This window comes from Callospermophilus lateralis, chromosome 17 (genome assembly GCF_048772815.1).
Source record: "Callospermophilus lateralis isolate mCalLat2 chromosome 17, mCalLat2.hap1, whole genome shotgun sequence".
NCBI classification, from domain to species: Eukaryota; Metazoa; Chordata; class Mammalia; order Rodentia; family Sciuridae; genus Callospermophilus; species Callospermophilus lateralis.
The window spans coordinates 65,506,517-65,522,758 of record NC_135321.1 but is presented as its reverse complement, the minus strand read 5'-3'; the positions used below and the strand labels follow the sequence as shown (position 1 = coordinate 65,522,758).

The following is a 16,242-nucleotide window of genomic DNA, read 5'->3' as shown; positions in this document are numbered from 1 at the left end:
GAAATAACACGTTTAGAGCAGATTTTTGTTGTTGTTGTTGTTGTTTTCAATACCGAGAATAACACACTACCAAAAGAAAAAAACTGTTAGTACCCTAGAAACTGCCTCAGTGTATCCTGCTAATTTCTGTCTTGCCCACTTTCCTAAAGGTAGGCACCATCTGACCACTAAGGGCATTGATTATTTTGTGTCTGGCCTCTGTTTCTGAAGCTCCTCCATGTTGCTGCTTGTGACTGTTGTGGATTTTTTTTAACCAGTGGCGTGCTCTGTGAGTACACTGCAGCTAAGTGCCACTGTGGTTGGAGTGGGCGCATGGGTTGCCTCCAGCATAGGTTAGTGCTGCTGTGAACACAGGCACACATCTCCGTGGGTACATAGAAACAGAGTCACTGGGTCATAAGACATGCGTAGCCTCACCCTGATGGAAGTGCCCTGGTGTTTTCCAGAGTGGCATAGCTGTCTACAGATGCCTGGGCATGTGTTCAGTCTGCGCCTGCAGCATCACCAGTTTGCGCAGAGCTCGGGTGTGTGAGGGCATGCTTTAACTTGCATTTCTTTAGTGACCTGAGAAGTTGAGTGCTGGTTATGTGCTTACTGGCCAGTTGGACACCTTGATTTTTGTAATATAAAGTCTCTTCCCCTTTATTTAAATTGGCAGGATTTTTCTTATAGATTTTTTCCTTATAGATTTATAAAGTGAATTTTTTTTCCTTCGGTGCTGGGGATGGAACCCAGAGCCTCATTACATGCTAGGCAAGTGCTCTAACACAAGCCACATCCCCAGCCCTGAAATTCTTTATACCCATTATGTATCCTTAGGCCATTTATGTGTCTTAGAGGTATCTTTTCTACTCTGGCTGACCTTTTTCTCTTAAATGGTGCCTCTTAAAGAAGAGAAGTCCTAGGTTTGTGGAGGGAGCACTTGCCTCGCCTGCATGAGGCCTGGGGTTCAATCCAGGGTACTGGGGAAGAAAAAGTTCTTTTTTTATGGGCTTTCTATTTATGTGCTCTTTGAGAAGCTTATCCTGACTCCAAAGTCATGAGAATATTTTCCTATGTTATCTAATACAGAAACTTTACCTTTTTTTTTTTTTTTTTGCCTTTGATACTTAGATTCATATTCCACATGTAATTTACTCTTTTTGACATGTTTATCATATACAGTATTTATCATGTAAATACAGCGTTTATTTTTGTATATTTTAGGAAACAGAGAACAAACTTTGTTTTATTGTTGTTGGTTTGGGTACCGGATTGAACTCAGGGATGCATAAACCCTGAGCAACATCCATCCCCAACCCTTTTTAAAAATATTTTATTTTGAGTCAGGGTCTTTCCTAGTTGCTTAAAGCCTCACTAAGTTGCTGAGGCTGGCTTTGAATCTGCAATCCTTCTGCCTCAGCCTCCCAAGTCACTGGGATGACAGGTGTGTACCATTGCACTCAGCTGTAATGAAGTTTTTATAAAGTGAATTAGTTGATTTTTTAGTTAGTTCTTTTGTAGTGTTTGCTTCTCCTCCTTAAGATCGTACGTTTCTTCTAATATTATCTTTTACTCCTTTGAGTTTTTTCCCTCCCAAATTTGAAACTTGCATTTCATCTGGAGTTTATGTGTAGTGTGCAGAAAGAGTGGGAATCTAACAGGCATAGTGGCGCATGCCTGTCATTCCGGTGGCTGAGGCAGGAGGACCACAAGTTCAAGGCCAGCCTCAGCAATTTATTGAAGCCCTGAGCAACTTAGCAAAAAGACAATGTCTCAGAATAAAAAATACAAAGGTCTAGGGATGTGGCTCAGTGTTTGAACACCACTGGGTTCAATACCCAGTACTGAAAAAGAAAGGAATTATTGTATGCTTGGTACGTGCTATGAAGTGTAGCACCTGGGTCTGGGTAGATCCCTCCTTCATTCTCGGTGGACCTGCTGGTGGTTGGAGGAGGACTGCAGGGTGAAAAGATGATTTTGTAAGTCCTTTCCTTGCTAAGGATGAAAGTTCAAAGACAGCTCACTTGTTCACCTTGCTGTTATTTCAACAGAACCAACAGTGCGAGCAGAGCTGATGGAACAGGTGCCTCATATTGCATTGTTTTGTCAAGAAAATCGCCCTTCCATACCATATGCTTTTTCCAAATACTTACTACCTATTGTGGTCAGATATCTTGCAGATCAGAATAATCAGGTAAGAGTTCCATTTATTTGATCTTAAAGGAATGTTATGTAGCTTAATGTATGTAGAATAGCCCAGCCTGGGTTTTCACTGGATTATTTTTCCTAATTTTATTATTTGTGTTTCAGAAATGCCCAGTTATCTTAGATAAGACATTGTTGAGAGTCAGACAAGTGCATTAGGTCTCTTGAATGCCCTTCTGCCTAGTACTTGTGTTCACTTGGTACCTTCCCAGGTGTTTGTCAGTGCACCTTTGTGATATCTTTACAAGGATGGCTTTTGTGTTCCACTGTTACAATATAGTCTATCACATCGTCTTTGTAATAGTTGAAGAAAATAGCTAAAAATTTTTTTTGCGAGTATGTCTTCCTTTAAGTTTTATATGAAAAGTCTTCACATTTGTAAACATGGAGTGGTCAAGTTTTGTCACATCAGGCATGTTTGTCTTTGTGGTTTGCCCAGGTGAGGAAGACAAGCCAGGCAGCGTTGCTGGCTCTGCTGGAGCAGGAGCTGATCGAGCGATTTGATGTGGAGACCAGAGTATGCCCAGTGCTGATAGAACTGACTGCCCCAGACAGCAATGACGACGTGAAGACGGAGGCTGTGGCTGTAAGTGGTGCTCGTTTCTGTCTAGGCAGAGGTACCTGTAGAGTGCCCATCAGACCTTGGCTGCTTTGTCTCATTTAATACATGATTGTTAAAGTAGCTGCCAACTGCTAAGGGACATATAATGACTGAGGAAACAGGTGTATCTTCATACAGTAAAGCAGTAAGTTTACCGCAAAGTCATTGTGGCAAATGGGAAAATAAGATGGTTATCACAGAGTGCAGTTAAATTAAAAAAAAAAAAAAAGTAGTAAAGGAAGAAACACAGGGAGCCCTCCCTTGCTGGGAGCCCTTCTCCAGGCACTTTATAAGGACGTGCTTGGCTCCTACCCCTCAGGGAAGGACAGCCTGCCAGAGCCTTGGCTGGGATGCATGCCGTCCCTGGCTAGTGCTACTTCTATGCCGTGGTTGCTGCATCTCATTATTTTGTTTTTAAATACTCACCAGCTAGTAATGAACTCATTTTTTCTCAATTATATTTATTCACATAACAATCATTTTAAAGTGTGTAATGCAGTAGCAGTAGCATTTAGTACATTCGCAGTGTCACACAACAACCACCTCTACCTATTCCAAAGCATTTTTTTCCTTCCTTCAGAGTTCCTCAGTGAAGGACATCAGTCTTGGTGTGACTGTTGGCTCACATGAGCAGGGTGTACTGAGTCATGATTTTTTATGGGATCTAGAATCAGGAGATCATTATGATTTGAGGACTGTCTCCAGCACTGGTAGGAATCCTGCGCTGGCCTCTTCAGACTCACTCACTCCTGCTTAGTTGTCAGGTTTTACATTTCCTGGCTCCCAGTTATTTTCTTTTAGGAATGATTCATTCTAACAAATTCATTTGTCCTAGATGAGTAGTGATACAGTGTAACCTGGGGTTTCTATCCAAAGTTTGGGTTGGTGATTCTTGTTTGAGAAACAAAGCTTTCCATGGCCTTTAGGAGTTGCAGGCATTATCTCCAGTTCTGATGATATTGGGATTTTGACACAGGAATTATTTTATATAGATCAGTTTGGGAAGAATTGCTAGCCTAACAATCCATGAATATGATAGGTCTGTCAATTTACTGAAGCATTTGATCGACCTGGTCAATATAGTTATCAGCAGAAGATCTTGTATTTTGTTAGATTTCATGTCTTTTTAACATTGTGAAAAATGATGTTTTAAAGGTGCCCAGTCATTCTTTGTAATTTGTAGAAGAAATACAATAGATGTTTGTATTCTGACATGTGTCCTACAAACCACGCCTTAAGTGGTGTGAGTGGTGCTTGTTTCCGTCTAGGCAGAGGTGCATAGTTGTCATACATGACAACTGTCATATGAATAAAGAGTTTTCTGTCTTTCCAATATCTACCTTTTACTTTTTGTCATGTTTGTAGTGTCAGAGGGGATTTCATTACTAAATGATGATAGACTATCAGGTTTCTTTCTGTGTCGACTTCTATAGTGGAAAGTTCATTTTCTTTCTTTTTTTAAAAATCTTTATTTTATTTACTTATTTTTTTGTGTGGTGCTGAGGATCGAACCCAGTCCCTCACACATGGTAGGCAAGCGCCCTACCACTGAGCCCCAGCCCCAGCCCAGAAAGCTCATTTTTGAATCAGCAGGCCTCATTTTGGTTGGTGTTCTGTGTCAGCTGAAACATGCATATCGGGACTGTCCTGACTTTCCTTGAAGCACACATTGCAGAACCATGATGAGTCCAGCATCCAGGAGCCTCTGAACACAGTGCTTGGCAGCGCGAGAGCCTGCCTCTCAGCCTTCCTTAGTAACACACAGGTGCTTAGCACCCGGTCCTGCCGGGACAGTCTTTCTGTTGGACAGTCACTCTTGTTTTTACTAGGAAAATGTAGGGTGTTTTATTTTTTAAACTTGTAAAGATTAAAATGATTAAGTATTTAAGTAACAATGATGAAGTAATATGGATGAAAATTAAAGTTTTAAAATTTTCTGTGGGATTATTGTATATTTAGTATTTGTTGGTTAATTTTATCAATAATGGTTAATACCTGTTTTTCTGTTTCCTTTTGGATAAATAGGTTGGAATTATCATTTGCTTTGAATATTCTTTACGATGTAATCAGTATAATGATGCCACGTCATTTTATATTTCCTTACATTATTTCTTTTTTTCGGGTATCAAACTTAACTGAGAAAGTCTTTCTTTTTATAGATACTTCCAGTGTGTCTTTTCTTACTTTATAGATAATGTGCAAGATGGCACCCATGGTTGGGAAGGACATTACGGAACGTCTCATCCTCCCCAGGTTCTGTGAGATGTGCTGTGATTGCAGGATGTTCCATGTGCGGAAGGTACCTTTACAGTCAGTTGTTTTCTGTTTAAGAATGCATAGTTTTAGCGGTTAACATATTGATATGTGAAATTTAATGGATTATTTTTAGGGAACTCTGTCTGCGGTATATTGAAATGTCACCAATGCTTTTGTTGTCAGGTCTGTGCTGCCAATTTTGGAGATATCTGCAGTGTAGTTGGCCAACAAGCTACTGAGGAAATGTTGGTAAGTATCACAAATATAGAAGAGTAAATGGTGTGTTACAGAGTAGCATGTGAAACTTGAAATGGAAGCATTTGTCCCAAAATTTTATTAACACAATCCCATGAATGTAAACCAGGAAGATGATCATGACTTTGAGTTTAGATGTCTGCCCTCCTAGAATCTGGGCGTTTAAATTATGTTTTAGTAAGGACAGTTTGTTAAAAATTTAAATACATGTGACAGTCTTCAATTCATTGTTACCATTCCCATTTCTATGAAGTAAATCAATTCTAGTTTATTCCGTTGAATTAATTTTATTATGGTCCTCCAATATTTTGGTGGCATCTTAAATCTACAGATTAGTTTTAGACAGTAGTATGTGAGATGTGTGTGCTCCAGGTTCACGTGGATTATTTCTGGAAGGATCTATTGTGCAGAACAAGCCCTGAGATAATAGCTGCATTTGTCGAGTGTTTTGGGGTTTGCATAGTCAGTTATGAATTAGATGTGATTTATTGAAAACTACTGAGTATTAATATTAAATAATTGATACTTTTTAAGAAAATCCAGTGTTTAAAACACTATGAAAGCAGAAAATGGGAGAAAAGTGACATAGTGCCCTCCTCAGTTTGCTTAAAACCTACCCTTCTTGCGCAGCTGCCCAGGTTTTTCCAGCTTTGCTCTGACAATGTGTGGGGCGTCCGGAAGGCGTGTGCCGAGTGCTTCATGGCCGTGTCCTGTGCAACCTGTCAAGAGATCCGACGGACCAAATTGTCAGCACTGTTTATTAATTTGATCAGTGATCCTTCACGTTGGGTATGGCTTTATCATTTTGGTAAAAAAGTAAATTTGAGCCTGTTTTAAATAAACTTGATTTTATAATTTAAGAAACAATTTATAACTTATTCATACTTCTAAGAGTAGGCAACAAAAGGACTACTACATTAAGAATATGCTTTTCAGGCGGGAGCTGTGGTTCAGTGGCAGAGCGCTTGCCTGGCATGTGAGGGGCACTGGGCTCTATCCTCAGCACCACATAAAAATAAATAAATTAAAAAAAGAAAAGAATGCACTTTTCTTAACTGTACAGTGTTTCTTTACAAATAAAAATCATGTTGGTTTTCATTCACTTGACAATGGTGTATAACATTCATTGATTTTTGTTTTTTAGAACCTTGTATTCTGTAAGTAATAGGTTAAATGTGATCAGATATGACCACTTGGTTGTAGCATATACAACCCACCTCTTCTCCTGTACTGGGGATTGAATCCAGGGGTGCTTTCCCACTGAGCTACATCCCCGTTTTGTTTATATATATTTAAAAACTATATATATATATATTTTTTGTGTGTGTGTGTGTGTGTGTGTGTATAGTTAGTTAGTTAGTTGCAGTTGGACATAATACCTTTATTTATTTACTTATTTGTTTGTTTGTTTGTTTTTATGTGGTGCTGAGGATCAAATGCGGGGCCTCATACGTGCTAGGCGAACATTCTACCATTGAGCCACAACCCCAGCTCCCCCAACCAGTTTTAAAATTTTTGTTTTTTCTATAATTTTGAGGCAAGGGTCTAAGTTGCTGAGACTGGCCTCAAACTTGCTACCCTCCTGTCTCAGCCTACTGAGTCACTGGGATGACAGGCATGCACCCTTATGCCTGGCTATATACTACTTTTGATGTGTTGCTGGATTTCATTTGTTAATGTTATGTTGAAGGGCTTTGTATCCATATTGTAAAAAAACACTGGTCTGTAGGTTTCTTGTAATGTCATTGTTTAATTTTATTATAAATTAAGTTGGAGAAATGGTCCTTCCTCTTCTGTTTTTTTGTGTTTGTTTTTTGTTTCAGAAAGTTTGTGAAGAGTTGGTATTAATTCTTTAAATGTTTGGTAGAATTCAGTGGAGAAACCTTTTGGGTCTGGCCTTTTCTTTGTAGGTAGTTTTAAAATTACTAAATAAATTTTCTGTGACATTTATTGGGAGCAAGTTTAGAGATTTCACAATATCCAGAAAAGGTAAACTCTTGACATATAATTTTTTAAATAACATCTTATGTTTTTATGGAAATAATGCTTACTGTCTTACAAAGAGGAACACACTGAATTCACACACACACACACACACACACACACACACACATTTTCCCATGAAGCATATAATTCCAGCCTTTAGGAAAACCAGCTGAACCCTTTTCTTGTAGGGGTTCTCCAAGTAGGTAAATACTAATAGAAATACCTTACATTTATTTGCCTTTGTAAAATCCATATAATCATATAGTCCTCACTTTAAAACTTGCAAAACCTTTTGGAAAACTCTCTAGAAAAAGGATGCCATCCTGAGGGAGTTGGGTCTGTGGTGCCATCGAGGGTATGACACGCCTCCTCTGCTGTCGCATTGCCATTGTTGGATTGTGTCCATCCATCCTTCCTCCCATGAAACTCTTTTCAAATGTTGTGTTTACAAAAATCCTGATTTTGAAAAATAATGCAGAAATCCATGAGATAAAACTCTGTAACCCCACACAGAAGTGACATGAAGAAGTGTAGTACAGTAGCGGACGGGAATGGGGGTAGGGGAAGAGGAGGTGCCAGGACTGACCTGGAACAAAGGAAGGTTCATGCGTGTGGTCATGTCTGAGTGAGCCCAGCCATAATGCACTGATAAGCGTGTAGTGAAAGAACATGAGTGTTTGCTTTCAGGTCTTTGTGGACTGTGTCCCAGTATTGTCTTCTACTGGGTCTGTATACAGCTGTGGTACATCTGTCCTGCCTCCTTTTAGTAAACAAGTTATACAGTCTTTCCTACCTGAAAACATTAAATGTATTTGTTACATTTTGTTGACGTTTTTCTTTATAATTTTTTTGGTACTCTTGGTTTTCTTTATTCTTTTTGTTGTTGAAAATTTAATAAGACTTTTTAAAAATATATGTATTTTTTTTAGTTGTAGATGGATGCAATATCTTTATTTACTTATTTTTTTTTTAATGTGGTGCTGAGGATCAGTGCCTCACACGTGCCAGAAGAGTGCGCTACTACTGAGCCACAACCCAGCCCCTTAACAAGACTTTTTAAAGACTTATTCTACGCAAATATCTTATAGGTTTTCATATTCAGATTATCTTGGTTTGAATAGAAAAGAAGAAACTGGAAGTAAAAAAGAGAAATTAATTTACAAATTTCAGAATCCTAGCTGAAGAGTGATTTTTATAGTTCATCCTCTGGGAAAGCAGGCCATCAGATGTGCCTGTGGCAGAAGCTCCTCATTCCTATGGCTCACCACCTGGTTTCCTTCCTAGGTTCGCCAAGCAGCTTTTCAGTCCCTGGGACCTTTCATATCTACTTTTGCTAATCCATCTAGCTCAGGCCAGTATTTTAAAGAAGAAAACAAAAGTTCAGAAGATGTTTCAGTAGAAGACAAAAACAGGTATGATTTTAAAACTTTGTTTTCCAGTTTTACAGTTTGTGAATATCATTTCCAATATTTTATAATACACATTCATTTTGGAGCATTTACTAAAAAAAATAGTTTTATTTCAAGTGTATGTATCTGTTACATTTAAATATCAGTTTAGTACATATTAAATGAGAAGATGTATATATCACATTTAGCTTACCTGGCACATAGAAAACTAAATGGTAGATTTTAATATTTTTAAATAAGTTTATTTAGTAAATAATTTTCTTAGTAAACTGTTGATATTTAGAATATATAGCGTGATGCTTGTGCAGTATAAAGAGTTTGCTTTTTGTTTCTTTTAATGAGTTTTCAAGGAGTAAAACCTAATTTAAGAGTATTTCTGTTTTGAGGCTGGGGTTGTGGCTCAGCGGTAGAGTACTCTTCTAGCACATGCGAGGCGCTGGGTTCAATCGTCAGCACCACATAAAAATAAATAAGTAAAATAAAGGTATGTGACCAACCAGAACTAATAAGTAAAAAAAAATACAGAGTACTTTTTTTATATATATATAGTCCATTTCTGTCTATTTTTCCTTTCATGGATCTTGGATTCTCTTACAACAGAGCAATAATTATAAACTCTGAATTGAGGGGAAAGCATTTTAATGATTAATCCTAAACTAGTGTACTTAGTACTAGATTGTCAGTTTTTAAGTGTGTTAGCCTAATAGGCTAACCAATTTTTAAAATCTTAAAGAATCAACTCTTGATTTTTATTAAGATTTTTTTTTTTTTTTTGCATTATAAAGCTCAATTGAGTTTTAGTTTTTAGAATTTATCATGCTATATGCTGGGGGGCTTCCCAGCCCCACTGGTGCATGGAAGGTGTGCTGGAGGCAGTCCTGCAGTGGGCCGAGTCACCGCAGGTCTGTCGTCCTGGTCATGGTGCTAACGGGCCTTTTCTTCTATAGGTCTTGGTACTGTGGTGTTGCTTTCTTGGTGTTTTGCTTTGGCAGTTCTTCTTTCTTCTCTGCTGCCTTGTTTTACCTCTTGCCCGTTCTCCTACTGTCCTGCTGAGTAGCCAAACAAACCCGAGGTAAAGGAAGAAAAATCACTCTGAACCTGTCTCCTAGCATGCAAAGCCTGTTCGTTCTTTTGAAAAGAGCTTCTGGGAGGAGTGTGACAAAATGACGGGGTGGAGATGTCCACTGCAAGCTCTCTCACTGTCGACCTGAACGTACTGAAGACTGTTACATAGCTTTCATTTACTTTAAAATCTGGAAGGAGTCTAGTAAGTGCAGGTGTGCATTTATAAAAATTGAATTGGGTGGGACAACACACTTTTTTCTTTCTTTTTGTCTTTTTTTTTTTTTTTTTTTTCCTTTTTTGGTGGTAGGGATTGAACTCGGGGGCGCTTGACCATTGAGCCACATCCCCAGTCCCATTTTTTGCATTTATTGTTTAGAGACAGGGTCTCACTGAGTTGCTTAGTGCTTTGCTTTTGCTGAGGCTGGCTTTGAACTCTCGATCCTCCTGCCCCTGCCTCCCAAGCTGCTGGGATTACCGGCATGCACCCCTGCACCCAGTGCTGGAGGGCACACTTCCTGTGAGAGGTCAGTTAGTAAATGTCCTTCCCTGACACATTGCTCAGCTCTGCCTTTGCAGCCATGTGCCTCGGCTATGTCAGGGCACTCTTGCTGATAAAAGCAGCTGTTGTGCCTCTCATGGCCATGTTTGCTGACTGCTAGTATGTGGCATTATTGGAAGAGCCATGTAAAGACAGTTTAATTCATGGATTCTTCTTCCATTGTGATGAGGTACATCTTATCATCAAGTCAGAACTACTTGTAGCGTCAGCTTTTCACTGCATTGCTAGATGTTGTTAAATTATGGTAATGGTATGGTGGAGAGAAGAGACTCCCCTGGCTGAGGAGGGAGTTCTGTCAGATAACGTAAATACTTTTGCATAGTTTGACTTCCTAGCTCTGTAGAGAAGTATTAAGTCTCAGAACCGTTAACTTGCTTGCTCCCCTTAAATACTGTGCTGGCTTATTTTTAAGCCGTTTTAAAATTGTTATGCCGTTAAGATTAATAAGCAAAAATTAACTGAGCACCTACTGTGATCCACATGCTTATAAATGGAAATATAGAACTTAGTTCTCTCGGTTAGAATTCGGATGTCTTTGTTTCTTTTTCTTTCTTTCTTCTTCTTTTTTTTTTTGTACCCAAGGGCACTGAACCACATCCCCAACCCCTTTTAAATATTTTTTTTTTAAGTTGCTTAGGGCCTCACTGAGTGGCTGAGGCTGGCTTTGAAGAATCCAGATTTCTTACACAACATCTTATGAAGTGTTGACCTCTTTCCAATGCTTGTTTTTTGTTTTTTTTTTTAAATAATGTTTCCAGAGCTACTACACAAAACACATTCACTGCCACATGGTACTGTGAAGACTCATTGATGACTAAAGTGTGACTTTATTGGCTTTGTCTTTCACTCACCTCATCAGGCTTCTTTGAAGCATTTGTGCTTCTCTGAAAGTGCTGTTAAGTCTCCTTCCAGAGCAGAATTAAACATTTACGTGTACACTTAAAAGTATGTAATACAGGATTCTTTTGTGTTTCGTTGTCCTGTGAATGAAGTGGGTCCTGGTGCTTCTCCCTGCTTTCTTGCTGGCTGCTCTCTGCGTGGGAAACCGTCTGTCCCCCTTACCTTCTTCTAACAGAGTGAGCATCGTGATGCACACTGTCCCCAGACTCAGAACCAGCAAGAACCCCTTCTTGACCTTTTCCAGGAAACTCAGAGCTTTGTGTATCTGCCGTTAGTAGCACTGGAGTCAGAGCACTCATCTTTATTTTTTTTCCATCACACTTGTAGAGCAGATTTCCATATCTCTGCTTGTACACTGGAGCACTAAGCTTTAATCGCATCTTAACTATGTGTTCGCCTACATATAGTGGCTGCAAGCCTCCAGTGGAGTGGTCTGTCCTTTGTGCTGGTGCCTTCCCTGGGCTGGCACGTATTTGGTGCAGAGGAAAGTTTGAATGAATTGTTCTAAGGAAATATGGGTTTGATCTCAGAAATCTTCCCTCACTGCTTTTGCCACGTGTTGGTTTAGCTTAAGGTCAGCTGTGTAAACGTGAGACGGGTTGTTGTTGGTGCCGTTGGGAGTATTTCTCCAATGTTAGAACTCACTCCAGTTAGTGAAGTGAATGCACAGCACAGTCTTTGGAAGGTGTGTTCTGGACGGTTCTCCTTCCTCTTTCTGTAGGACCCAGTGCTCCTTAACCAGATGTCTCACAGTTTTCCAGGCCCCATATCCCATGCTGAGGAACTCTAAGGATATCACTTGCAAACTTACATGAGCATAAAAAGAAATTTTAAAATTCTTTAGAGATGGATTCCCGCCCCACCCTCTGGTACTTTTGTACCTAAGTCTCTTGGGAGCTGGGACCCTCCCTCCATGGTGCAGAAGCAGTCTCCTCAGTTTTCAAAGTCATGTTTGTTTTGTTTAGTAGCAATTAGAAGTCTGGCAAGTGAGCATGTCAGAATTGTGGCGTTGAACAGTGTGGTTTTGTATCAGTTGTTACCCAGCTAGGAAAAATGGAATTTAGGGAGTTTATACCGCATTTGCAATAATTCCTCCCAGGATTTAATACTAGGGAAAACTCCTGTGTTTCCTAGTCTCTCTAGGATGCACTGTTCAGTTTACATTTGCTAGACAAGTAGATGGTTCAGCCCATTGTTCCTTATTTGATTTTGTTGTTGAGAATATTAAAATTTCATCTTAGTGATCAGAGAACTTCAGACCTAGGACAGTTTCACATTCTGAATGACATTTTTATTAGGAGCTTTTTGTGTTTATCTGTTTGTTCCTCCCTGTCTCAATTGCTGAAAAATATCCTGTTAATATAAATTTTAAAATTCGGTTTGAATGATTTCAGAAAAATTACACAAATACCACAAAGAATCCCACATATCCTTCATCCAAATTCTCTGGATATTAATGTTTTACCATATTTGCCTTACTGCTGGTTATTTTTAGAACTCATTTCAACATGATATTCTTTTTACTTCTCTTAAACACTTTACTGTGTATTTTTTCAAAACACACACATTGCTGGACACAGTGGTACAAGCTTGTAAACCCACCGGCTCAGGAGGCTAGGCAGGAGGATCACAAGTTCAAAGCTAGCCTCAGCAACTTAGCGAGACCCTGCCTCAAAATAAAAAATTAAAAGGGCTGGGGATGTGGCTCAGTGCCCCTGGGTTCAATCCCCAGTACCAAAATAACCCCAAAACCAATACACACAAACACACATACCATTAATACATAACTTCAGTGACCAACATAGAAAATTAACAAAACACTATTACCTAATCTGTAGACTTTATTCAGATTTCACTAGTTATCCTATTAAAGTTCTTAATAACAAAAGGAAAAAAAACACATTTTAATAAGGACAGAATGACCAGAGAACACATTCAGCACACATGCTTGTTTTTTAATAATAGCACAAGCTTCAGAAGCTCTTTTGAGAAGGAAAGGATCTTATGGCTTGTCTGGGCAGGTCTCTCATGCTGATGCAGTAGAAGTAAGGAAGGAACCTTGTGGGGCTTTATGTCAATGTGTTAGCAGCACCAGGTCAAAACAGGCAGTCTGGTTCTTCAGTTGTGACACAGCTGGGCTCCATGTGCATGCTCTGTTTATAGATACAGAACGGAAGAGAAACACCACATGTAAAATCTATCATTGTGTGGTATGTGGTCAGATGACGTTTATATACTTTTGTTTTCTCTTTAAAAAATCTTCAATAGTCGTGCTTTTAAATATGTTTTTTAAAACCTGGTGAGCAGTATGATGAAAGGGAATTTCACTACCTCACGAGGACGCTAGTGGTGGCTGTTGAACTGTGACCTTGTGTGGTGTTGACCCTCCTTTTGCAGGGTTCCCTTAGCCTCCTGTTGGGATGTCTTTCACTGTGTGTATTTAAAAGCGCACGATGTACTAAGGAAATGCCCTTATTGTCCCCCTCCTTTTCACTTTAAAAATGCACACACACATTGATCCACCCTGTCCTGCTCTCCTCCATTAGTCCGCCCTAGGGTTTAATCCATCCCTCACCCCAAAGATGCTACCTTTCTTCAGAACACATCATCACTTGGGGGAAGGTGTGGAGTCACTGTGTCCTTCTGACCTCCTTCTTTGAGAGTGGCCTTAGGAGAAGAACGCATCTGATAGTGTCCTCATCCTCAGCCTGCCAATGCCGTTTCCTCTCTCCACGTCAGAACCGTCTGGTGGTTTTCCTGGCTGTTGCCCCTCTCCTCCGCTCCTGCCTTTGTGTGCTGGTTCTTCTTTGAAGACGTTTCCTCCTTAGTCTCAAAAGCACTGACTGGCTCTTCTCAGTACTCCTGCCGCTTCCTCCATGGCTTCCTGGTGCCCTCCCCTGCCCCTTCCTGTGCTAAGTGTGCCTGCTTCTCCGCTTACAGCTGGCTCTTGTTGCCTTATTTGATCTTTTTAATTTTTTTTTTTTTTTTTTTTTTTTTGGTGTTGGGTATTGATCCCAGGCGTGCCTAACCACTGAGCTACACTCCCATCCCTTTTTGTTTTTCATTTTGAGACAGGGTCTTCCTGAGTTGCTGAGGTTTGCCTCCAACTTGAGATCCTCCTATCTCAGCCTCCCGAACTGCTGGGATTACAGGCATTTGCCACTGTGTCCAGCTGATCCTTTCTTTTATTTGCTTCTAACTATGATCTCAAAAGCAAGATCTACATCACATTAATATTCAGATCCTCAAAACTCATTTTGTTTCCTGACTCTAAGTAGGTGCTCAGTAAATGCTTACTAAATTTAATTGAGACAGCTAAAACAGGCAATAAACAGTAAAACTTAAGATAGCACTTTGGTTTAGATGACAGATGGCAGTAGTTAGTGGACTTCAGTTGGGAAACTGTTAATTTCGCTTACCAGTTAAATCTTGCCTTCCTTTTGGAAAAATTTGGGAGTAGAGATGGAAATTATGGAAGAAATAAAAATAATTCTTTGTTTGCACTTAAGTAGATTTTCATATGTCTCATGAGACAGTTAATAAGTACATTTTCTACTATTTATATAGAGCTCTTTTTCCTTTTTTGTGTAAGCAAAAAAGCTTTTAATTCTCAGCTTTCAGCATGTCATTGGAGCAGAGTGGCAATACAAATAATGCCAAAAATCCTATAAATTAAAAGTCGTGTGTATCATCAAATGCATGTAGGAATTACCTCTTCCTATTTTTCTGTAGTTGCTTATTGAAATTAATATGGTATTGTAGAATCCTAGAATTATTTTTTTGTTGGGGGGTTACCAGGGATTGAACTCGGGGGCACTGGACCACTGAGCCACATCCCCAGCCTATTTTGTATTTTATTTAGAGACAGGGTCTCACTGAGTTGCTTAGCCACCTCACTTTTGCTGAGGGTGGCTTTGAACTTGTGATCCTCCTGTCTCAGCCTCCCAAGCTGCTGGGATTATAGGCATGTGCCATTGTGCCTGGTATCCCAGGATTCTTTAATGTTACCTTCTCCCACTAGTAGTACTTGAATAGCTAGAATTATGCTTAATAGGTGTTTACATCTCTGAACAAAGAATAACTAATGGAAAAAGAAGCATTCTGAGTGATGGACATGAACAATTCAATTTGTATGGATGATAATTTGTAATATTTAACTTGTCAAAAGGCTATATGTGATATCTTTCTTGGATTTGTTTTCCAGTAATTGTTTTATTTATACTTTCATGTTTTTGTGTGTGTTTTTTCCCCCAAAATGAAACAATAAAAGGATCAGAAATCAAGATGTCCTAGAGGATGTACAAATCAGGCCAGAGGATGTTCCTTCAGATCTCAGAGTCACTAATTCCAGTATTAACCTGGAAAACTTGCTGGAAGGTCCTGCTGCGGAAACATCCAGGAAACCTCCAGGTGAAATCAGTGTTCCAGCGGACAGCTCTTTACTTTGTACTTTGTCCTCAGAACTTCATCAGGAAGCAGCTAGTAATGAGAATGACAGAAAGCCTGGTCACTACAAATCCACCTTCCGGCCAGAGGCTGGCACCAGCTCGCAGGATTCGGCTCTCTTAGATCAGGAGTTGTACAACTCCTTCCATTTCTGGAGGACTCCTCTTCCTGAAATAGACCTCGATACGGAGCTAGAGCAGGACTCTGGGAAAAGCCCAAGCCCAGAAGCAGCACCCGAAGTCCCTGTGTCATGTTCTCCAAATATCACCATGGCCACCAGGAGGGAACTTGAAGAAATGATAGAAAACCTGGAGCCCCATATAGATGATCCAGATGTTAAAGGTATGCAGGTGTTAATCAAGTTACTTCTTTATTCTAAAATTGATGTAAAATGTGACTTTTCAAAACTTTTTTCTAGAATAATTCCCTCCTTTTAAGATCAATAGATGTGTTTGGGTTTTGTTGTTGTTTTGTTATGAAGCTCTCAGGTAAGGTAGGCTCATCACCATGTTCCTTATTGGAGTGTGCAGGGTTTGTTGCTCTGCTGGTTGCCCTGCCTGCTGGAATGTAGAAAGAGG

The 16,242-nt window shown here is 39.6% G+C and overlaps 1 protein-coding gene across 4 annotated transcripts in view; it reads left to right on the top strand.

Moving 5' to 3' along the window:
• Positions 1-16,242, top strand: part of Ppp4r1 (protein phosphatase 4 regulatory subunit 1) — a 53,092-nt gene that overhangs the window by 21,597 nt on the left and 15,253 nt on the right. For all 4 annotated transcript variants that reach the window (XM_076836719.1, XM_076836718.1, XM_076836720.1 and 1 more), the window contains 7 exons: positions 2,034-2,176; positions 2,627-2,773; positions 4,980-5,087; positions 5,228-5,293; positions 5,930-6,088; positions 8,570-8,697; positions 15,489-16,006. In XM_076836719.1, the coding sequence (XP_076692834.1) occupies positions 2,034-2,176; positions 2,627-2,773; positions 4,980-5,087; positions 5,228-5,293; positions 5,930-6,088; positions 8,570-8,697; positions 15,489-16,006 (1,269 nt within the window). The remainder of the gene's footprint in view (positions 1-2,033; positions 2,177-2,626; positions 2,774-4,979; positions 5,088-5,227; positions 5,294-5,929; positions 6,089-8,569; positions 8,698-15,488; positions 16,007-16,242) is intronic.